Genomic DNA, 25,284 nt, shown 5'->3' with positions numbered 1-25,284 from the left:
AACCACATGGATCTGATTTTTTATTCTGATTTGGGCCACTTCCATATGTGGTACTAAATCCGAAACAGGTCAGATGTTTTGCAGTGCACCCTCAGTCTGAACAGTCATATCGGAATTTATGTGACTTTTACGGCACTCTTGATTGGCATTCGTCACGATTCTGTGCTGACGTGAGCCACTCAAAGATTTTACCTACAGTAGTTCTGGGTGCTCCGATTGATGCTCCAATCATTATCAGCCGATAATAGCTTTATAAAGTTTGATTGGTGGTCTCAGCCAATCAGATTAGGGTTGGGCCGATAGACAATGCCATCGTCCATTGCCGATGGCTAACAGCCATGTAGGTGATGATACACTGGGCAACTTTTTGAGCAATGTTGCCGTCAACGGGCAACCTTATTAGACACAGGGCAACTAATTAGGGCAACAGACAGTTGGCAGCAACTAATCAGAGAGGAGCAAATCTATTGCCAACCCAATAAATACTTTATTATAAACACTTGTTAGGCACTGTATTTCAACTTTTCAAATATTTTCTTCATTTTAATTAAAAATAAATGCTTTTCCGATCAGATTTTTGATAGAAAAAGGGAGAAGAGCGAGTTCGGCAAAAGGCGGATTCGAACCCGCGTCGATCGCGTCAAAAGCTGCATTCATGTGCCATACGCCCTACAGCCTACACTACTACAGACAGTTGTTGGTATTTTAAGCATTATATGAGGTAAATTCCCTGTTTTGGGTTGACGCATGATAACTTACTAGCGTAAAAAGATATAAGTTCACACCCCTTTTCTGCGCTCCACTGCCGCTGAGAGGCCGCCATCTTGTTTGAATTTTTTTCTGAAATCTCCAAACCAATCACGTGATTGGCTGCTAACATTCTGATTGGAGGATCTCAAAAAATTGCCAACGACCGATCTAACGTATCCAGATATATATTTGTTGCTTATTCTCAGTGGGAAAGTGCCCAAGCAACGTTGCTCGGCAACATTGCTCAAAAAGATGCCCAGTGTATCATCACCTTGTTGAACCGGCATCGGGATTCCAGATCACAATACAAATTTCATTCAAAACAGTTCAATGAACACAGTAAAGATTGTATTGTTCAAAAAATCTAGTATAGGCTACTAGATGTTGTACACAAACTAAACCACTGATATTCAAATGACGGACCGCAGACCCCAGCATGTTTCCATCTGGACCGCGAGACAGAACGGTCCTGTGGAATTGGACTACTTTAACAGTGTTGCTGCGGGTTGTTTTTCATGTCCGCGGGTTGAAGTGACCCCAATAACAAGATATTTAGCCCCTTGGAATGCTAATTTTACCAGAGGAACCCCGCCAAAAATGCGGATTTTAAAACAACGGTGCGGATCACAGCCACAAGCACTCAGGATTGTTTGTGGTAATGATCTTAGAGTGCTGTATCCTTTAGTAGTTTTATCTAAAGCCAAACACGCTTCATTCACGCTTCAAGCAATTTCAGCTCCATGTGCGTTCTCTTTGTCCAGACACGCGCCACATTAATGGTGAGAATGGCGCAAAGCAGAGTGAGCATTTTTAATTAATTCCAAGGGAGCCCAAGGTAAAATCAGAGAGTTAAAATCACATGTGGGGGTTAGAGCATTGCAAGATGAGCATTTATGGTTAAAAGGTATATACATTTTAATTTTTTTTAGAAAATGAGCAATCGTTTCACTAGATAAGACCCTTGTACCTCAGCTGGGATCATGTACAGCCCTTTGAAGCTGCCCTTAAAGTGACATTTGGACCTTCAACCTGTTGAACCCCAGTGAATTCCACTACATGGAGAAAAATCCTGGAATGTTTTCCTCAAAAACCTTAATTTCTTTTCAACTGAAGAAAGAAAGACATAAACATCTTGGGTGACATGGGGATGAGTAAATCAGGAAATTTTAATTCTGAAGTGAGCTAATTCTTTAAAGGTCCCATTCTTCGTGATCCCATGTTTCAAACTTTAGTTAGTGTGTAATGTTGTTGTTAGAGTATAAATAAAATCTGTAGAATTTTAAAGCTCAAAGTTCAATGCCAAGCGAGATATTTTATTTAACAGAAGTCGCCTACATCGAACGGCCAGTTTGGACTACATCCCTCTACTTTAGGGATGCTCATTTCGGTTAAATTTCTCGACCGACAACCGACGCTCGTTATCCGATTATTAACCGTTAACTGATAAGATTATAATATTGTATAGCCTATATGATGGTAATATGACATATATATGACATTAAATAAAAAATACAATTATCGAGTGTCTGTGTCTTCCACGGGTTTATTTTAACATGCAAACAGCAGCATAGAACAGATAAACAGAACCTGGATTCACATTATCAAATTGTCACGCACCTGCAGCGTTTCTGACAACAGAAAAAAATAATTTCAATAAAAGGCATAAAATAAATAGGCCTACACTAAATATTTTTCACTTAAATGTTTAACAAATTAAGATGACAAAACAAAAACACGGTGAATCCATTGAAGCTTTGAACAACCGGTATTTTAGACATTTTTTCCGTCAAATAAAAATAGCAGGCCTACCTCAAGGATTGTTATTGTTATGACCACGGACGGTGCACGTGTGCATACCGAACGCGTCTTTCCGAGCTCATGGGCAAAGGAGTTTCTTTGAAAGGCTCGCGCACGATACTGAGCGGAATGCGGGAAATGAAGTATACCATGGCCCTAAATTGTAATGGACTGGAGCTCACGGTTCACATCGAGAGAAATGGGAACGCGGGGGTCACCGCGATGCGACCGCAAAAGGCACTTTCACTTTCGTGATCAAAGTGCATGCCACTGATAAGCTTTGTAAATGCAGTATTACAGTATACACATACCAATTAAACGCGCAGGTCTCCTCTCGTGCGTCCTCCCCACTGTGTCGCCGGTCGAGGCAATAATTTTCGTTTCGCTTTTAGATATCTCTTTTATAGATGCCATCAATGCTTTCAACTTCCTAGATGTAATTACCGAACTCAAAACAGTCCATAAACTACAAATCCTCACGAAAACTTCAGTCAAGCCAGCTCGCGCGTCAATCTGAGAGATCAGCCTCTTACCTTAAAGTGTCAAATTTCTCGGTTTCTGAATGGACGGTTTTGCTTGATTGACAAACGCTAACGTTCGGCCACGATTTATATACCATCGACCTGTCCTAAAACGTTAGCACGCTGTGATCGATTGCTTGGAGATCGCGTGTTTCTCTGTTCGAGAGCGCATTTCCTCTTCTTCACATCTGCGACAAAACAGTTTATTATTTATGAACGAAAGCTCACAGAAACGTGAAAATGGTCTCATTTGAAAGAAAATATCCTAAGCTAAAAGATGATATATTGTGACTGATTGAAGCAGCCCTTATCAAAAGTGCGGGGGTCGATTTCTTTCCTGTCCCCGTGCCAACGGCGCGCCTGACCCTTTCTATCGAAATGGTCAGTACTTCTTTTCGCTCGCTTCATTTTGCTTGTTGCTTAGCGAAATATGTCTGGCACGTGTGAAACGCCCCGCGAGTTAACAAATAAGCATATATGTATATATAGCATATTTTTCTTTAACCATGCAGCAAACAGCAAAAAAAAAAAAAAAAAAAAAAAAAAAAAAACGTTTAACTGATAGTATTAATCGGTTAAAATTCTTACTTTCGGTTAACGGTTAAACGGTCAATGTGAGCATCCCTACTCTACTTCCTTCTTTAATGACGTCACTAAAACAGTTTTTGACTAACCTCCACCCACAGGAATACACAAAAAATGGGGCGTGGTCTTGTTGCGCTCCCACGGAGAAGAGCAAGAGTTGCATTTGTAGAGTGTGTTTGTCGCCTTGTTGTCGAAACGGTGTTATTTTCATCCCGCAGTCCAATCACCTTTGTTTGGCCTTCCCAGGGACGCTGTACTTAGAGATCAATGGTTACAATTTATGTTTAACTCGGTTCCCGAAAATTATAATTGTGGTATCCTTACTGCAATAGTTAATATTGGACTGCAGTGCACATAATGGCCACAAGAGGGGACTATGTTTATGTATATGGCCGTTTTCCGTATGAGGTACTCTTCTGAGTGAGTGCTAACGTTGTACATTTTCTGTCGCTGCTTGTGGAGATTAAAGAGTTCAGTCTCTCGGGAATTATTGTCTTTTGTGTTCATTCGGCACAACACCACAATAATCCACATGTAAAACTATGTGCAGCACACGTTATGGTAAGAGGCATGACCTTTCCGGGCAAGGAGCGCTAAGCTGCTGTCGAATCACAATACAGGAACCGCTGGAACAATCAGAACTCGTTACGTATTTCTGAAGGAGGGACTTCATAGAACAAGGAAGTCATCAGCCCGTTTTTATGACAGTGGAAACAGCGCTATACAGATAAGTAAATTATGTGAAAAATACTGTGTTTTTTTTACACGCGAAACATGAACACATGTTATATTGCACACTATAAACACAATCAAAGCTTCAAAAAAACACGAAAAACGGGACCTTTAAGAGCTCATTTCAATCTTCTATTGGTAACACATCTTCACCTAATACAGATTTGGAGATCAGAGTTCACTAAACTTGATATCAGCAGAGTTGAACTTATGTTATAATTTCTTTAAAGCGGAACTCAGTAAGATTTGCGAAGCTCCCCCTACAGGTTCCTTCAGTGAATCACACTGTCATAAATACTCCAAGCGCAGCTCTGGGTAGGGTTGCACCAGCCGTTCGTAAGTTCTTTCTTAAATTGGAACGTAAAGTCCACACTAGTGGCTTAGTAACTACTAGCTAGTTTGTAACTAACGCTGTACTTTGTTCGGTTGCACCATTTGTTCTTAAGGCAGAACGTAGCTAGTAGCTCGTAAGGTCTCCGTAAAGTAATGCGTAGTCGCATAATATGACGTTTACCTTCAGTTATCCTTCAAATACATGAGCAGAAGTTGTTGAAATTCCGTGAATTTCAGTTTATCCTTCATTCTGACTTATTTTGCCTCACGTAGCTAACAGTAAAAATAAGTTCCCATTAAATATAATAGCCTACTAGCTACTTAATCATAAATGTTTTTATATGTAAATAACATTCAGAAACTGTATTTGAAACGAAATTAATAAGGATCAATAAATAAATACTGAAACAACAACAAAAACATAAGAAATTACATTTATTGATTATGACTGATTTTATTTGACATGCACAACACGGAGTGATAGGACCGATGCACACAGCGGTGCGCTGTTTAACGGGTTCGTGTTGAAGAGTGTCTAACAAAGTAATCTTTTCACATGATGTTCTCTCTCTTAAAATTTAAGAGAGTGTAAATGTCAGCAGCATCATATATGTGTAAAGAATGAAGTCTGTCAGGTAAAACAAGAGCTTATTGATGCAGTTCAGTCAGTCTGCTATTTTATTCCAACCGTTACTCCTGATAGGAGGCTTCCGTAAATATTTAGTGTATACGTAGAGTTACGCTTCAACTAAGTTTAATGGTGCAACACAAAAATATTTAGTAGTGCGTAAATTGTAACTTAGTGCCCATTTACGTCAAAACTAGTCTACGTTGTAACTTGCGCACAGCTGGTGCAACTGGCCCCTGGACTACAATGACTACAACGCTCACCAGCACAGTAGTTTTGCAAATACAGTACAAGAAATCTCAATGGAGTTGGGTAATTTTCGAAATTGTCTTATAAAGTCATAATATATACATCGTTTTTGAATTACCGTAAAGCATTTTGTCACTCTCGCGTGAACGTGAACATGAGGCGAGATTGTGTCGGGTCGGCGCAGCTCAACTTGCAAGTGCTGTTTTTTGGCGTAGACATGCCAGAGGGGGTTAGTGCTCGCCTCAAACACACCACTACAAGTCAATTAACCATCGTGAGGACTTAGAAAACTATTTATGAAGGTAAAAAAAGTTACTTAGTTCTGCTTTAACTGAGTTTTAATGCATTTGTATAGTGGTGAAATCTAGTTTGTTTCTTCAGATCAGGAGCAAGAACTCTGACACAGGATCCTTGTAGACTAGAATTAGAAACCGATGATTTCATTGATTTGACAGTGGGCATGCTATGATGCAGGCACACTGGTGTTGGTTCAGCTGCCTGAACAGACATATCATCAGCAAAAATCATTCCGTAATACAGCCTCACCAGGCAATGTAATTACTACTCACAACAAACCCGTTTACACAAGGCCAGTAATAGACATTTGACTCCCAAATATTTGTTGCTCTCTTTACAAACACTGACCAGGCTTCACATGCTGCTGTTGATTAGTTTTCTCATTTTCAGTTCTTGGCTTGTCATTGACCGACATGAATGACAAACAAACCACCTCAGCATTACTAAGCAAAACCTCAGTGGTGACCAACAGGTGGAAATTTGACAGCTCCTCCACAGTGACTCGTCCATCACTTGAGTTTGTTGTAAATTATGTAAATTCTCTTTGCAATAATGATTGTTTTTGGTTAAACAAGATTTTTTTTTGTGTTTGTAAAGCAAATGATGTGGTGCTTATCTGTGCAAAACCCAGGGCCTCAGTGGTAAGGTGTTGTGAGTGATTTCTAGGGCATTGCTATGTGGTTGCTAAGATGTTCTAAGTGGTTGTTGATATGCTGCTATGTGGTTGCTAGGTGGTTTCTGAAATAGTCCACCCTCTCTTCGTCTCTATATATGACTCAACTCCCTCTTTCAGTGGGAGTCTGGGGGATTTTTTTTATTCTCTGCCACACAAAATCATGAGTATAATCGCTTAGAAAAGGATGTTCACAAGAGTCGTAAAATTAAATGAGTCTTAAAATTGAAGATTATTCTGTTGAACTTTTGCAGATCAATACTTCTTATTCTTTTGATTGATTTCATGCCCTGTGATTGTTTCCTAGCGAGAGGAACACAGTTCTGATTCTTCATCTATCTGATCAACTGATAATCTAATCAGTGCCATCTTAAATTTGTCCAGTCAGCTGGTCTATATTCAGAGGACAGCCAGTGTCAGAGCATTGGACCTTGTTGAATAAATAATTTATAATTCATTTTACCTTGTCTGACACATATCTGAGATTTCTCTGATGTTTGTCTGTTAAGCATGGTCTAGTTAGCCTCTGCTAGTAGATTCATAGATGGTTCATAATCTCTCCATTTAAATGCAAAATTTAAATCACAAATACTTAATCTGTAGTCAATATTTTTATCCCTTAAATCTCATCTTTGATCACCAAAATTACATATGTAAACATTTTTTTCCTTGAAAAAAAATCTTCATGCCTTAAAATAGCTTGAATGTAACTCTACACTCTTGCCTCATTTAGTATATGCGGTTCTATGAATATGCAAACTAGCCCCGCCTCCACTCACTCACACCAGTTCAGAGATCCACTCATTGACGATCACACATTGACGTGATCTGTTAAAAGGTAGTTTGTGACGTCAGAAACACCATCGATTTCAAAACGTGTTTTTGGTTTACTGCCTCTTTAAAGAGAAAATACTCAGCAATTGTGTAGACTTATGAATTTGCACATCATGGTTTGTCTTAAAGCATATTAAAAACACCACATAGACATATAAACAACATTAAAAGCTTGATTTACACCACAGGGGGTCTTTAATTATATTGTAGTAGCAGTGCCATGTAGAGTAAGTGCTCTGAGATAAATGGAAATGTCAATGGATAGCTTTGTTAAGGTATTAAAAACCTCTTAGAATCAACACACGCACACACAGACACGTATATCATTCACACACTCACTCCGCCGATGTCTGCATGTGTTTCCAGCACTCAACAAAACTCCTCACAAAACGCTTCCTCACGTTCCTGCTAGACACACACACACAACGCACTGATAGGTTCAGCAGAGAATGGTCAGAGTGGAATCACATGACCTGAGCAGCCAATGAGGGTTTAAGAGCAGAGCTGTCATGAGCGGGACGGGGCGTCTGACCCTCACAGGCGTGTCTGACTGTGGTGAAAAGAATGCTTGCATTAACACAAGTTCTGAATCAACACAACAAGAGCGTTTAACTGAACTTTATCTCACCATACTCATAGCATGTTTGCTGTATTTCACTTCTAAACACAACTTTGTGAAAAGAAGTACACTTTAGCATACTTTTAAAAGGAGTAGCCTACTTATAACAGAAATATACTTTAAAAGAATATGCTGAATGTAATGTTTTTGGACACATGTTAATTACAATTAAATGAAAATGTTTTATAGTTTAAATAGTTTAAATTCATATTAATGCAATTAGTAACTTTAGAGTGCTTTTTTCACCCACTTAAGAAGGATGTAAGTACATCTTTATATGTAATTTCATAATTATTTCTATTGTCTTTGAAATATGGTTAGAGTGTACTGCTGAATGTACTGACAAGCATTTATTTGCTTATGTCATGTATTTAATTGTATTTCTAATTTCACATTTGTAATGATGAATTCTGTACATTTACAATATATTAAAATTAAATGTAATAATAAATAGCATGCTACTGTAAAATTATAATCATGTACTTTACATGTGCTTTATATGATAGTCAACACTTTACTTCTTTAATACTTTCATGCATAGAGGTCACTACAGTGGACAGCTATTCAAAAAGCCATTTGATTGCACTGTTTCACATCAACCACTACATTCGATACTATAACCATCGTCCCATACAATGCCACCAAGTGGCAAGCCGTTGAATGTAATACGTTACTTGTAATGCGTTACTTTACTCGTAACATCAGAAAGTAATCTGATTACGTAATGCATGTTACTCGTAATGCGTTACTCGTTACATCAGAAAGTAATCTGATTATGTAATGAATGTTACTTGAAATGTGTTACTTGTTACATCAAAAATGAATCTGATCACATAACGCATGTTAATTGTAATGCGATACTCTACTCATAACATCACAAAAGTAATCTGATTACGTAATGCATGTTGCTTGTAATGTGATACTGTACTTGTTACATAAAAAATCTGATTACGTTATGCAAATTACTTGTAATGCGTTACTTTACTCTTTACATCAAAAAGTAATCTGATTACGTAATGCATGTTACTTGTAATGTGTTACTTTACTCGTAACATCAGAACGTAATCTGATTACGTAATGCACATTACTTGTAATGCATTACCCTCAACACTGCTAATTTCAGTTGAGATTGAAAACACTTTTTTTTACAGTCTGAAAACATCAATAGATCAATGTAGATTTCAGTCTGAGGTTTTCTGAGAGAGGAGAGCTACAGTAGAAATGTGTCCATTTTGAACATAATTATCAGCTAATAAGGGTAAATCAACATACTCTGGTACACTGGAGGGAGCATGAGTGTTTTCTACATACACTATATTGCCAAAAGTTTTGGGACGCCTACCTTTAAGTGCACATGAACTTTAACGACATCCCATTCTTAATCCGAAGGGTTTATTATGTAGTTGGCCCACCCTTTGCACCTATAACAGCTACAACTCTTCTGGGAAGGCTTTCCACAAGGTTTAGGAGTGTGTTTATGGGAATATTTGACCATTCTTCTACAAGCACATTTGTGAGGTCAGGCAGTGATGTTGGTGAGAAGGCCTGGCTCACAGTCTCCGCTCTAATTCATCCCAAAGGTGTTCTATCGGGTTGAGGTCAGGACTCTGTGCAGGCCAGTCAAGTTCCTCCACACCAAACTCACTCATCCATGTCTTTATAGACCTTGCTTTGTGCACTGGTGCGCAGTCATGTTGGAACAGGAAGGGGCCATCCCCAAACTGTTCCCACAAAGTTGGGAGCATGAAATTGTCCAAAAGCGTGAAGTGTGATTTGTCACTCCAGGCTGGAGCGCAGAGGGTAGAGGGCTCAGCGGAGATTGCAGTGGGCTCAGCGGAGACTGCAGAGGGTTTGGACCTCTTCCTCTTCCTCCTCTTAGAACGCCTGGACTCAGAGGGTATTGAGCCCGGCAGGATACAGGTGAAAAGTTCACTGGAGGGGTATGTGGATGAAGATGGAGACTGACGAACTGGCCAGGCCACCCGTGTTTCTGGGGGAACTGGACGAGATGAGCACTCAAAACCCGGAACCTCTTCGACAACGAATTTGGAGACATTTAAATACAAATTTAAATGAATAGTATCGCTTAAGGAAACATAATCGCCAGGTTCGTCAAAACGGATAGTGCTCTCGTCCAGTCCGCTCAGAAACAGGGCGTTTAAACGAGCGTCTGACCAATTCGTCAGAAAAGCCAACTCAACAAACTCCTCCTCATACCTCTCCAGCGAACGTCCATACTGCAGTAGCCCAATGAGGCGAAACCTTGCAGATTCTTGCATGGGAGGCATGGGAGATGTAGGAGCCTGGGAGATAGCCAATGAGCCCATCATTCATAGTAGATCTCCAGCGGTAAGGTCCGTTCTTCTGTTACGATGCTGTTGCAGGAGAGAAGAGGCGTTCACAGAGATCCACTAAACAACGGTATTTATTACAATAAAGGAAGCTGGTACAACTAACACACATAAACACAACAGAGAACGGACAGGGAGTGAAGGGAGTGAGTCCATTATAAAGGCAGTGCTGATGAGGAAGTCCAGGTGCAGGTGATCCGTGATGAAGGGGAGATGACGAGGGAAGTGAGTGCAGGTGTGGAAACAAGAGGATTATGGGTAATGGAGTCCGGGAGACAAGGGATCTGTGACAATACTGTAGTCTGAGTTGGGTTTCTACAGAGTTGTACCTCCATCAGATCTTTGATGGAATCACATCCTCATGTTTTGATATAAAAGGCATGCAAAGTTCAGCTTGTATGAAGTCCTTCTCTGTCTGTTGGTCGAACAGGAACTCAATTGCGTTTGCAATAATTGAAGCTGCATTATATACTTTTTGTATATTGTATAGTTTTTACTAAAAATTTTAAATTATTTTATATAATTTTATTGTTCATTGTTTTTTTTTAATACACACAGTATTACTATGTTATTACTGTATTATGTTTAATACAGTATCTGTTTATGTATTATCATGCCCAAAGTGCAATAAGAAAAAAAGGTTGTCATAATTCATGAATAAAAGGGTTAAAGAATGACAAAAAATGATAAAAATCTGATTTAAAATGTACTTTGAAGTAACACTCTTAATTTGACTTCATTACAAAGTGCACTTTTAAAAGTTTACATAAGTGTGTTAAACAGTCATAAAAGTGTACTCTCTTCTTCAAGTACACTAAGTGGCCTTTTATTTCATTAATATAATTATCTGTAAGTACAGTGTTTTAAAAAAAAAGTACTTTTAAGATTTGATGTACACTACAAGTGCACAGTAAATACAATTAAGCTCACTTGTTTTTCACATGGGCACTTTCTGCTATATTACAGGTACAGTTTGAAGTGAAGCACAGTGAACTGAATTGCAGTGCTCTGTTCCTAAAAAGCCTAGAGATGATGAGAGAGATTGAATGCGTCAAGATTTTGATCAGAGTTTGTGAAGAAGTGTCTGCCACATTAACTTTAAAACAGAAGTGTTACAGTGTCACTGATTCAACGTTTTTTGTAAAACTGTCATCTCTTAAAGCTGCAGTAGGGAGTTTTTAGAAAACATTGACTTAGTCTGAAAATGTGAACAAGCACAACTCACAGGTCACTCCCCCTTGCTCTATGCTGCGCTACAGCTCCTCCGCCATCACAACGTAGCCTGCCGTGAACGCGCAGGCTAGTAAGCAAGCAGGGCCACCGATGGCGGGCGGATAAACAGTTATGGCACATTCACTGTATGTTATGAGGCTAGAGTTTTGACACTGAGTCAATAGGCTCCGACGAGGAATTCACACCCACAGCGACTTCGAGGAATCAATGGGCGGGGAGAAGAGGAAGCATCAGGCAGGGGACTGGCAGGCCTGTTTTGAAATTATCTTAGTTGTGTAGTTCTTAAAAAATGAAACAAATCAAGCAGGGATACTTACTTGTCAAGCAGAAATATGGCTAACTCTGCATCGGTTTTTAATCCTTTCAGGACACGTAGCTCTCTCCACCTTGGAAAAGCCGCTCTGATATTTACCCTCGTTTTATTTCGGGCTCTATCTAATACTTTCTTTTTGGCTTTTTTTATCATCGTCATCTGTCTTTTTCCGTTTACCCGTCTTTATTTTATGAGCAGGTGGCACTCGAGGAATTGGCAGTTTGGTTTGTTTGTCCACCATAAGCAAAGCTGCGGCACACCGGTAATCTTGAATTTGAACGCCTCTACGCGCTCTGCATGAGAGGGGTGTGATCAGTGCGCACACGAGCTTAATTGACACTGCTAAGACACTCCTCCTGGCTCTGATTGGTTGTTTCTTACCGGGAGCGGTGTATTTCTGCAAATGGCAATAGGACCATTGGGAGGAGCTTGATTTTTTCACAGGTTATCTGTCTCATATTCTACTGTAAGGGACATAATGACAGGTTTAACAAATATATAAAAAAAATACATTTTTACAAAAGTTACCTACTGCAGCTTTAAATGTAATTCATGGAATTTAAAGGAGCAGTTCACCCAAATGTAAATTCTGTTTTCACTCTCATTTCATTCCAAACCTGTACATTGTTATTTTATGCTGTGGAAAGTGAAAAAATTTCTTCTCGCAATGAGTTCATAGTGACTTATGAACCTACAATCGCCAAAAATAGTTTTATGTGAAGAACAGACAGAACTTTAAGTTGTTATTATTGAGCATCTTTCTCTCTGCTGGAGCGCTCAAATTAAACATGGCATCTTTAGACATGCAACAGGCTGGACTCAAGTTATCTTTCACCTAAACTGAGGGGATCCTTTGACAAGCTTTTTTCCTTTATGTATCTGTTCAACCAGTTTGACCGAACATTTGGATACTCGTTAACAATTCAAGACTAATTTTCTTAAATGAAATTCATTCCTCCTCTCTTGAGCGGTGTTATGTTATTAGTCCGTGATGGATTGTGTGAGCGGACAATAACAGTGAAGCTAATGTTTCAGGCCACATCTGTTTGAGTTTGTCCTCTCAGAGGAAACACTCTCAGTGAAACAGATCAGTATGCTTCCATCCACCTATTTTGATGCACATTTTGGGATATCCTCCGAAAGCAAGATAACGTGTTTATTGCATGTCATCTGCACGCTCTAAGATGCAAGTAATTTATTATATTCGAAAATTATTATATACAGTGGCTTCTCCTACTTTTCTTAGTGATATTTAGCGACAGCTTGTCAGAAAGTGGCGATTTTGTTCTCTTCGACTCGCTGGATGGAGTCAAATATTACAATTTTGTGCACAAGTTAAATTTGCAACTTTAGATAGAAACATAGCTAGTGTCTCTGTGCATTTCACTAGCTGTACGGTGCATGGAGCTCTAGTATAGATCTAGTGATCAGTCACATGTTGTTTACTGCTGTGGTGATTGGCTCAAAAAATAGATAATGCTGAACCTCCTTGATTTATACCAGAATAATATAGTTTCATTGAAGAAAATGCAATGAAACAGAAGTAGAGAAAGAACTAATTTATGCAATTGCCAAGAGACGTCATCAAGTACTATGTTTGCTGCTGAGATATTTCCTCATTCTGACTACAAATGCACATTACTAATTTCTTTGCTGTTGACTGTGAAATCCTTCCCAGAAACTGCTGCACTATTACATTATGTAACAAAAACATGAACTGCGATTGGTTGTTTTATGCGTTGTTCCGGCGCTGCTTTCCTGTCTGAGTGGTCTGTTACTATGACACTTCAAACATGCAAAGTTTTGTGTTTTCAGGAACAGCGAATCCAGCCAGCTGTGCTTTTACAATCCTCCAGTGCCGCAGTCAGTTGCATCAGTGACCACATCCTTCCACTCTGTGTTCTCCATCTCAGTTCTCCGTTTTGTAAAGTCAAGTGCAGATTCAGGCTTAGCTGTGGAATACGTAAAACATTAAATGTACAGTTACCATGTAGTTTCACAGTTTTAGTTTTTAATGAAACTATGTGTTTACAAGGTCTGCTAATTGAAGCTCAGACTATAGCTGGATAATCTGAGGAATCATTCATGTCTGGACGCACACACTGAACTTTTAAACTTTTAAATTTGTGCTTTTGAAAAATTCTTAACCCTTAATATGAGTAATAGCCAGAAGCATCATGTTCATTTAAATGTAACTTTGAAAATTAAGCAGCATGCTTATTGTAAAAACAAAAGTGGTGACAGAAATTTGGTCAGTACAATTGATTGGGAAAAAAAGTGCGAGTGAATAAATAGATTTTTCCCCCTTAGATCATGTCGTCAGAAAGCGCCAGTAATAATTAATAGACCACTATAGAGTCACCACATCACACAAACCTCAGGTACATCTGGGCCGATCACACACATCACATCTGCCTCAGTCTGATTTCAAATACCCCTGTAATGTCGTACAGCACACATGCTCTTCCTCTTTAAAATGGTAAAAATAACCACTTCAACTCAACATTTAGCTTATCTGGAACAACTGTGGTCTGTTTTGAGGTTGTAACTTAACCAGTCTCTCCACCCATTTGAAGCTTGTGGATAATCCGTGTAAAGCGAGTGTAAATCATCAAGATGGTTGTCTAGGAGCCAAAAACATCTGTGAGTGGCTGTATGTTTAAAATATGTTTTAAAACAGCATAATATGAAGTAATGTCAGACATCACTGTTTAACATGGCCCAGTACATGTTTCCATATCAGATTTTGTAACACAGTTGTGTTTGCTAAGGCAACACTACTAATTTTTGCTCATACTGAGGGTTAGAGGTTTAGAACAAACATTGTTCAATGTGTGTGTCATCCTGCAGTGTTTGTGCTCTAGACATGAATGATAATAAGCAATTTTTTATGGTCCACTCTCAGTTGCTGTAGCATAAAATGATTTTTTTATAAAAAGCATTAAAATCAATTTAAGGACTTTAAGCACATGCGTAAAAAGATATTATGTTTTATTTAGCAAGCGTGTAACCACTTAGATCATAGATGTAAAAGACCATTTACAGCCAATACAGGCAATTTACCATAGGAAATTTATCCTTTATGCACGGGAAAACAAGAAGGCGCCCCCCGGGGGCCGATTTCTTTCAAATTTCTCACAGGCCTCCAGGCCTTGAGTAAAACAGGCCCAATGAGTTTCGTACCAATCTGCCTCCGTTAAGCTTGTCTGATAGCTGCTCAAACCTCAGTGGCAGATGGCGGACATGTTTTTTGAGATGGATCAATATCCTCATAGTCATGGCACCTCAGGCGAAGACACTGCATGCCCATTTTCAAGTCGATCAGACTAACGGTGAAGTAGTTATAGCCATTTTCAGGGTTTTTTCCTGTTATAGTGCCACCAAGTGTTCAGATGCCGCGTCCTTTTTTTCACGTGACCACAGGATGAGCTCTTACATAGGTGTACCAAGTTTGGTAAAATTATCTAATTCCGTTCACAAGTTATAGCCATTTTAGTAAAAGTGGCTCCACACCCTTCAAACTTTTGGCGGCCCTTAGGGAAAGTGAATCGGAATTTCAACTTTTTTTGATAACTATGGACAATCAGAATCCAGAGTATCTTGCTGCATTGGATTGGTTCTGATTGGGTCAAAAACCTAGGACTAGCTCACAAAAAAATTTTTTTTTTTTTTTTTAAATCCAAAACTCCCAAAAATTTCGCTAGACGACAAGGCATGCATCTTGAGCCAAGGATTCCATCAATAAAGCACTTGAACTCCTAAAAATCCCACAGAGGGACCTGATCCTGTTGTTCGTGAAGTTGCTCAGACCAGGCGTTCCACATATGTCTGTTTCTTCAGAGAGGGAACAAACAGATCATTTTCAGAGTCATTTATTCAGGTCAGGACTAAGAACATTATTTTAATGTGCTTTTTAGTCACAGACAAACATACAGATGATATGGATGGATGGATTGATGGATGGATGGATGGATGGACAGATCAGACAGACAGACTCATCATCTTTGTGTCTTTGTGTTCTGCAGTATGTTGCAGTGGTTGAGTGACGTGTTCTGGCAGGAGCGTCTGTGGTTCCCAGAGGGTTTGGGATGGGCTGACCTGGAAGACCGTGATGGGCGGGTCTATGCGAAGGCACGGGATTTATGGGTGGCAGTGCCAATTGCCATCCTATTTCTGGTTATTCGACAGGTCTTTGAGAGGTGGGTCCAAAGCTACATCTCTACACTCATCTTTCTTTTCCTCTCTGTTTAACTGAATGTCCTCCATGCCTGAGAGTTGATTTTTTTTTTTTTTTGCTTTGTCTGATATTTGATAAGCTGCCTCTTTCTCTCTCTCTCTAACTCTGTCTGACTTGTTTATAAATAGGTCTTCAGTTCTATTTGTGTCGACATGCTTTTTCTCTTTCACTTATCAAATTTTAATGTCTTCTCTCCCTGCGTCACTCCCTTCGTTTTATTCTCCAATCCCTCTCTCTTATCCTGAGCTGTGTCTTCGCATCATGTTGTTGCTTTCTCATTCATCCTGTAATTCTCTTTTATTACTATGAGTATTAATGTTAAGGAATAAGAGGCTGAATCATGATCCATGCACTAAAATACACCAAAATACATCATCTGCGAAGCAGCCCACTAGCATTTGAAACAGAGCCACAGTCACAAGTCACTTACTATTAATCAAATGAGGGCCCAAAGGGTCAAATTGTCCAATTCATTTCAAATGAGCAATGTTATTTAAAATACGTAGTCCAAAAAACAGGACAGGAGCAACAGAAAACAGTGCATTAAATAAAACAGGCCTGCAAAAGAAAGTACAATAAATGTAATACAACAATGGTTCATTGACTATAAATTTGGATAACAAAGTGATCAATACACAGATACCATTCAAAGGTTTGGAGTGGGTATAATGTTTTAATGTTTTTAAAAGATGCATTTGTTTGATGAAAATTCAGTAAAAAAATAAATTAAAAAATTACAATTTAAATGGCCAAAATGGTCATCCCCTGGTGAGGTATGTGGAGGAATTTTTGGACTTACCATCAAGTCCCCTGGAGAAGACACATGTTCAAGCGCTGGATTACCATCTGTATGTCTTCCTATCGCTGGAAAAGGATAGCACATCAGTACATCAGTTATGTTCTCTGGCTGGATGGTTCTGATTTTGTTGTGGAGGAGATGGATGAGGAACATGCTTGAGACTATCCAGCCCCTTCCCGGTTGCAGTTGTCTACTCCAGTCCTCCCCAGGCCATTACCCAAATCCTCCACAGACTTATGCCCGGTTGCATAAAGCACCTTAAGTTTTTCCCTTAAGTATGACACTTAAGGCGTGATTTCCCCTTAACTAAGGGAATGACTTAAGGGTGTTGCATATAATCTCTTAAACTGTTCTCTTAGGTAAGGAAAACCGTTAAGTGTTTCACGACAGCATCCCAGGTTTTGCCGTTATAAAATTCTACTGCTGCCATGGACACGTTATTTGTTAATACATATTGTGGTAGGTTTTCACCGAAAACAACATAAGATGGATAAGGAAAACAAAAAAGAAAACCAAATATGAAAGAGAACGACCAGACAAAAAACTCAAATTGATAATTTACTAAAAATTGAGATTTCTGCCGTCATTCACTCACCCTCATGTTGTTCCAAACCCATAAGACATTCATTCATCTTTGGATAACAAATAAAGATATTTTTAACATTCTCTCATCATTTATGTCGATTTATTGAAAGACATATGATTACGGCTGTGTCGGAAGCTCAAACGTGCACGTTTGCGCTTCCGTTGACCATATAAGATATGTGCTATGTAATGTGATTTCATCAATGTTTGTGTGAATAAACTGCTAAAGTACAATTTGTTTATCATATAAAACATTCGATCGTGTCTCATTAGAAGACTTGGATTGAACCCGTTTACTCCGTGTAACACTTAAGGTGAAGTTTTCTTAACCTTATGTTATACTTAGGGAAATGACGGTTAAGGGGCTTTATGCAACACTTATGGCTTTTTAAGGGATTACTTAAGTGAAAAATACATACTCAAGGGAAATGCTTAGGGTTTATGACGTTTCACCATTAATACTTAACGGTTATTTTCTGCAACACCCTTAAGTTTAAGGGAAACATAAGGGCGATCTTAAGGGAAAATTACACTTAAGGTGCTTTATGCAACCGGGCACTAGAGCCCAAGCCCGCAAAGGACAGTAAGCCAGAGCTCACCACAAAGGCCATGCTAGAGTTGACGCCTGTGCCCATCTTCATCCTGGAGCCCGAGCCCAACAAAAATCTGACCAGGTGCTTGAGCCAGCATCAACATCTGTCCCAGAGTGTGTGTTAGTGGAGTTTGTGGGCATGATGTGGAGCCCCACCCATATTCCCACCACTGAGGGTGAGCTGTGCATAACTTCTAAACAATTGTGTGAGGAATTGGAGGTGGTGTTTTCCAGGGTCTCCCATCCACCCTGGTGTTCTTCCGTTCTTTGGCCCCACCTCTGCTGGTTCCCCTCAGTCCTTTAATTCCTCTTCTGTTTGCTCTACTCTGCTCCGCCAATCCACCTTGGATCTTCCAGTCTCCAGCTCTGCTTTGGAATTTGGATTCCCTGTGTCCGCTACAAGAAGCCGAGCCCGTCATTCCACCTTGGCCTGTCAACCAGTCGGCTCCACCTTGGCTCCTCCCTCCCTCAGCTCCACCTGGAACCATTGTCCTTACGGCTTCAACAGGCTCCCTCCTACGCCATGGACTTCTGGGCCTTCAGCTACACCTTGTTCCTCCACCCCTTCGGCTCTATCGGTCTGCACCTTCCGTCCAGCTCTGCTTTGGTCCTCAGTCCCACCCACTCCACCTCAGTCCTCCAGGACCCTGGCTTCACCGCCGCACATCACCATGGCTCCACCTTGGCCTTCAGGACCTACAGTGTCTCCTCCATTTTTTTATTTTCACGAAAAATAGAAAGTTCAAAAGAACAGCATTTATTTCCTTGTGTAACATTATAAATGTCTTTACTGTCATTTTTTTTTATAAATTTAATGCATCCTTGCAGAATAAAAGTATTAATTTCTTTTAAAAAAAATATCCCTGTATGTTCAGATATGTTGCCACACCATTAGCCTCTCTGCTTGGTGTTAAGGAAACTGTCAGAAGGCGAGTTACACACAACGTAACACTGGAGTCCTACTATTGCAACACAACTAAAAAACCCCCACAGGTGCGTACACTGCTAACTGCACTTATACATGAATCACAAATTGCACCACACTACCACAATGGCAATTATTTTGTTTTTACTATCCAGAGTTCAATAGAGAAACTGTGCAAGCAGACGGGGTGGACAGAGCGACAGGTCCAGCGCTGGTTCAGGCGGCGCAGGAATCAAGACAGACCAAGCCTTCTCAAGAAGTTTTGTGAGGCCAGGTACAAACACACCAGCACACTGTTCTTCACATGCACTTTCTATAGTACTGGCCCATTTCCAATGAGATGAGCTTTAGCTGCTAATGTGTAAGATTAAATGGAGGTTTATTAAAAGTGGTTTCTGTAAGTGCGTGATGTTGCCTGTGTAAAAGCTTAAGTCAGTTCTGCATATAAGGCAACTCTCTTCTTCTGAAGTGTTCCCACTGGTGTTTGGCACTTATTCAATTATTCATATGTTTAGTAAAACTTTTAAAGGCTCTTTCAAATGCAATGGTTCTCAGCCCTGGTCTCAGAGGCCCACAGCACTGCACATTTTTCTGACACACCCAGCTCAGGTTTTAAAGCCTAATGCATTGAACTCTATTTGCAAGAAAAGGTGCATTCAGGATGAGCACAGTAACCAAGGAGGTTCTCTATACGTAGCATTCCCATTCATCTCAAAAGTGCGGGAACACCCTGAATAATGTCACTGATCAAGTAGTGGTGAAAAGAATTTAGTGATGCACCGAAATTTAGCTGAATTTATTTTAATTTCATTTAGCTGAAGTCGAAACCCATTCATTTAAAGGTGCCCTCGAATTAAAAATTGAATTTATCCTGGCATAGTCAAATAACAAGAGTTCAGTACATGGAAATGACATACAGTGAGTTTCAAACTCCATTGTTTCCTCCTTCTTATATAAATCTCATTTGTTTAAAAGGCCTCCGAAGAACAGGCGAATCTCAACATAACACCGACTGTTACGTAACAGTCGGGGTGTACGCCCCAATATTTGCATATGCCAGCCCATGTTCCCAACATAATGAAAGGCATTAGACAAGGGCAGCCAGTATTAACGTCTGGATCTGTGCACAGCTGAATCATCAGACTAGGTAAGCAAGCAAGAACAATAGCGAAAAATGGCAGATGGAGCAATAATAACTGACATGATCCATGATATCATGATATTTTAGTGATATTTGTAAATTGTCTTTCTAAATGTTTCGTTAGCATGTTGCTAATGTACTGTTAAAGGTGGTTAAAGTTACCATCATTTCTTACTGTATTCACGGAGACAAGAGCCGTCACTATTTTCATCATTAAACACTTGCAGTCTGTATAATTCATAAACACAACTTCATTCTTTATAAATCTCTCAAACAGTGTAGCATTAGCCGTTAGCCACGGATCACAGTCTCAAATTCATTCAGAATCAAATGTAAACAATATAACAGTATACAAAACTCACATAATCCGCCGCATGCATGCCGCATGCATGACGAACACTTTGTAAAGATCCATTTGAGGGTTATATTAGCTGTGTAAACTTTGTTTATGCACTGTTCAAGGCAAACGCGAGCTCCGTGGGCGTGGAGCACGAGAATTAAAGGGCCAGTAGCCCTGAATCGGCTCATTTATAATGATGCCCCAAAATAGGCAGTTAAAAAAATGAATTAAAAAAAATCTATGGGGTATTTTGAGCTGAAACTTCACAGACATATTCAGGGGACACCTTAGACTTATATTACATCTTTTTTAAAAAAGTTCTAGGGCACCTTTAATAATCAATTAATTATTCCTAGTTATCTAATAATCAACAAGCAAATAAATTTTTTTGTTGTATATAAACTTTTAAAGTTATGCTTTTTCAAATATTATCTTTCATGTAGCTGTTTTTGCATGTAAGGTTTGCAAAGTTTTAAAGATCAAAATTCACGACAAAACAGTTATTATCTCCTAAAATAATCACTGAAACGAGTCATCAGTAATTCCAGTCTCACTTCCTGTTACAAACCTACGTAACAATGTAACTCATTTGCATAATGCCAGCCTATGGTCTTCATTAGCTGTCCACTAATGATGTCTATGTTTACCTGCCCTCAAACACTGTATTTGTAGCTGAGGCCTGGTTTGGTTCATGTTGTCGACATGTTGAGAAGACGCTGTTTTCAGTGCTGTGAATCCACTTTGATGTACTTCACAAGGACGAGGTCTCGAACTGGAATGGATACGGACAAACCGACACCATTGTTACTGTTCGCATCACTGTGTATCAAGTGCTAAGGAAAATCTGGAGCTGAAATTCAAATATGGCAATATGCGTTTTGTTTCTGACACGCACTGTAAGCATTAGAGCGGTTAGACCAATAACAAGAGACTGGGCGAACAAAATTTTTCAGACTCTTTGAAAAATTAGGTGTTTTTTGACCTTGGATGCATGTAAACCTATTGTAGGAGACCTCCAAAAAAAAATAACATAATAGGGTCACTTTAAATTGCAGCCAAATAATGAAATATTTGTGCTTATATGTTACTTGAAGAAAATGTTTACACCGCTTTTCTTTTGAATGACCATAAATGGAAAAAGAGCCCCCATAATGGTGTAGTTACAGCATCTACCAGCAGTGAATTACTGGACCGTACTAACTAACTAAACCTTTTGTTCTTTTGTAGCTGGAGATTCGCCTTTTATCTTCTCGCCTTCATTGGTGGTCTTGTTGCACTAATAGATGTAAGTCATTTGCTTTTTCAGCCTGTTTTAACCCTCTGATTTTATTTCCTGTGCTGATTTATTGCATAACACAATCCTTCCTCTCTATCTCTTTCTCTAGAAACCCTGGTTTTATGATCTGGAGGAGATGTGGAAAGGGTTCCCCACTCTGGTGAGTTATATCTCCTTTAAAAACGTGACACACTAAAGACAGACATTATGTAGAGCTGCTCATTTTCTAAAGGGCACCTTGGCATTTCCAGCAAATAGAATATACTGTAGACCACGTATAACAATTGGAAACAAACTTGGAGCAAATACTGCAAATTTAGGGGATAAGAACCAAGCATTTCCATAGCCAGCTAGCTTTGAATAGGAGCTTTTGATCTTTTTGTTAGCAACCATTAAATTCAAAATAAAGAGAGAAACCCTTGTGAAAAAGTAGTTTGCTTTAGCATACTTTTAAAAAGAGTACTTATTGTGGAAAAATATACTTTAAAAGAATAGTATAATTTAAAAGAACATACTTCAGCAATTTAGTACATTTCAAATATATTAACTTTAAATGTAATATTGAATAACACACTGCAGTTAAAAGTAGTTTACATGTGCTTTAGTATATTAGTCAACGCATCAAAATAAGTGTACTTCTTTAAAGCATGACAAAAGATTATTAAAACATATTTAAAATGTACTGTAAGTAAAACTTTTAGTTTGACATTATTACAAAGTGTTCTTTTTAAAAATGCATTTAAGTATGTTAAGAAACATATTCGTGGAAGTGTACTCTCTTTAAGTGCACTTAAGCAGCCTTATATTTCATTAATATTATATTACTTGTACAGTTTTTACTAGTGCACATTTAATAGAGTTAAGCACAATTCTTTTGCACAAGGGAAATAGTCAAAAGGAGAATGACCTTTTATTTGTAGAATTTAAATCCTGTAATAATCCATATGTAAGTATTTAGTTGACTAGATTATCAAATAAATAATCAGATGTAATTTAATATATTAAACATTTTGTAGTTGAATTTCCAGGGGAAAAATATAACATAATAAATGATACCATAAACTTGATATAAATTACTCATTTCTTGATAAAGATTTTGGTCATACCACCCACTTCTACTCATGTAATATGATTTGCATCTAACTGAATGTGCAGCTAAGTAATAACAATAAAGTCTGTTAATAAGCAATTAGCTTGGAATAATTTATACATTATTTGTAAAGCATTAAATGTCAGATTGCTGTGCCTCTCTCATTCAGACCCTCCTGCCGTCTCAGTACTGGTACTACATGCTGGAACTGAGTTTCTACACCTCACTTCTTTTCAGTGTGGCATCTGATGTCAAACGTAAAGTAAGTCTGCCATCAGTCATCCCATCATCATCATATCACACTGCAAACCTCATCTTTGCATCTCAATGAATCGTTTTATTTTTTTGAGCAGCACAGTATTCAAAGCAGCAGTTTATGGGAATCACTGCAGGCTGTTTTGTTTTTGCGGTGAGGTTAATGACAGATGTTTAGAATATGTTTCCATGTTGCTGCAACAATGTTTTATTCTTCTGGAACTCTCTGACATCAGAAAGATGAAAACATTTATACACATGAACATTTGAACCTGAATTTATGGAAGTAAATTTATAAAGCAAAATAAAATGAACCGAAAATTGCCTGTTGAATATTACAGGTGGTATTATTATTATTATTATTATTTTTTAATACTGAATGTTTTGGAAATAAAGTTTGGAATGTGAATATTGATTGTTGAATTTCTAAATATAATTTTTATTATTCTAAATATTTAAATATACAATCATGTTGAATTACAATGCAATACAACATGCTTTTTTGTTTCAAAGACATTTGTCATTATTTTACTTCCACAGGGCAGTTAAAAACTGTGCTGTGGACTTATAGTCAGCACCTTTGAATTTATAGTATTCATATATGCTAAAATTCACACAAACTGTTCTCAAAGGCACAGCAGCAAAAAACAGCATCATTATAAACTAAATTATGACAGGCATCTTGACTAACATTATAACAGGACCTCATGGGAAAGGAATATACAAATATAACAAATATACTGCATTTAAACACATTAGCTGTGTGTAATATGATCTAGTGAGGCAGGGATCATGATTGAGTTTTTTTTTTTTTTTTTTTTTTTTTCATTGTTTTCTGATTAATCACATTAAAACGAGAGGCGTAGTATGAACGTCTCATAATGATATAATGATATCAGCATATCTTACACTCTCTTCCAGGATTTTAAAGAGCAGATCATTCATCATGTGGCCACCATCATGCTGATCAGTTTCTCCTGGTGTGTTAATTACATCAGAGCAGGAACTCTCATCATGTTCATGCACGATTCAGCTGACTATCTACTAGAGGTGAGAACAACAACCAGGGACAGAGGCACAATGGGACGTCTGTGTGATATTGTCAAGAGTGGAGTAGGATAGATGTTGTGTATATTAGTAAAAATCTAGGCAAATCAGCATATTAGGATGATTTACGAAGGATCATGTGACACTGAAGACTGGAGTAATGATGCTGAAAATTCAGCTTTGATCACAGGAATAGATTACATTTTACAATATATTCAATTAGGAAACAGCTTTTTTAAATTGCAATAATATTTCAGAATAATATAGCTGCCAGCAGCAATTATCGAGATTCAAGCTCTTTAAGGCCTTTAAAGGGTTAGTTCACCCAAAAATGAAAATTCTGTCATTTATTACTCACCCTCATGCTGTTCCACACCCATAAAACCTTCATTCATCTTCGGAACACAAATTAAGATTTTTTAGTTGAAATCCAATGGCTCCATGAGGCCTTCATAGGGAGCAATGACACTTCCTCTCTCAAGATCCATTAATGTACTAAAAACATATTTAAATCAGTTCATGTGAGTACAGTGGTTCAATATTAATGTTATAAAGCGACAAGAATATTTTTGGTGCGCCAAAAAAAACAAAATAACAACTTATATAGTGATGGCCGATTTCAAAACACTGCTTCAGGAAGCATCAGAGAATAATAAATCAGTCGCTGCGTCCCAATTCGCCTACTTATACTACGTCCTAAAAGTATGTACTGTTCTTGTAAAGAAAAAGTGCATACTTTTGAGTGTGTAGCAGAAGAGTATGCAAGCTTTGGGACATACTACCTCGTCATAATTGCGTCTTTAACGGACGTTCTGACACTTAGTTACGCAACCTGTAACTGTTTAAACTACCCTGTCAATCATCTTGTCACAGTTAAAATCCTCCACATTCAATTAAATTTCATTTCCTACCGTTTCGGAGAGAAATGTTGTTCTGCCAGTCATGGGTTTTTCATGGAATAACTCTCCTCATCTTTGCATAATGATGCATTTAGAAGTTAATGACCAAACGCATTTTTATAAAAGTTCACAATGCTGTTGCAGATGAAATATAATGTAGATAACATTTAATAAATATCATTT

At 38.5% G+C, this 25,284-nt stretch overlaps 1 protein-coding gene across 2 annotated transcripts in view; it reads left to right on the top strand.

Moving 5' to 3' along the window:
* cers2b (ceramide synthase 2b) overlaps positions 1-25,284 on the top strand; it is a 43,696-nt gene that overhangs the window by 5,663 nt on the left and 12,749 nt on the right. Inside the window, exons 1-8 of one of the 2 annotated variants that reach the window (XM_067400367.1) lie at positions 7,601-8,279; positions 15,941-16,114; positions 19,004-19,121; positions 19,209-19,327; positions 21,762-21,819; positions 21,920-21,970; positions 23,070-23,162; positions 24,077-24,205. In XM_067400367.1, the coding sequence (XP_067256468.1) occupies positions 15,942-16,114; positions 19,004-19,121; positions 19,209-19,327; positions 21,762-21,819; positions 21,920-21,970; positions 23,070-23,162; positions 24,077-24,205 (741 nt within the window). In that variant the 5' untranslated portion in view covers positions 7,601-8,279; position 15,941. Of the gene's footprint in view, positions 1-7,600; positions 8,280-15,940; positions 16,115-19,003; positions 19,122-19,208; positions 19,328-21,761; positions 21,820-21,919; positions 21,971-23,069; positions 23,163-24,076; positions 24,206-25,284 lie in introns of those variants that run through there. The other variant, XM_067400359.1, reaches the window with a different exon arrangement.

Source organism: Chanodichthys erythropterus, chromosome 2, assembly GCF_024489055.1.
Source record: "Chanodichthys erythropterus isolate Z2021 chromosome 2, ASM2448905v1, whole genome shotgun sequence".
Classification (NCBI taxonomy): Eukaryota; Metazoa; Chordata; class Actinopteri; order Cypriniformes; family Xenocyprididae; genus Chanodichthys; species Chanodichthys erythropterus.
The sequence above is the reverse complement of the archived record's forward strand: the minus strand, read 5'-3'. Positions and strand labels throughout refer to the sequence as shown.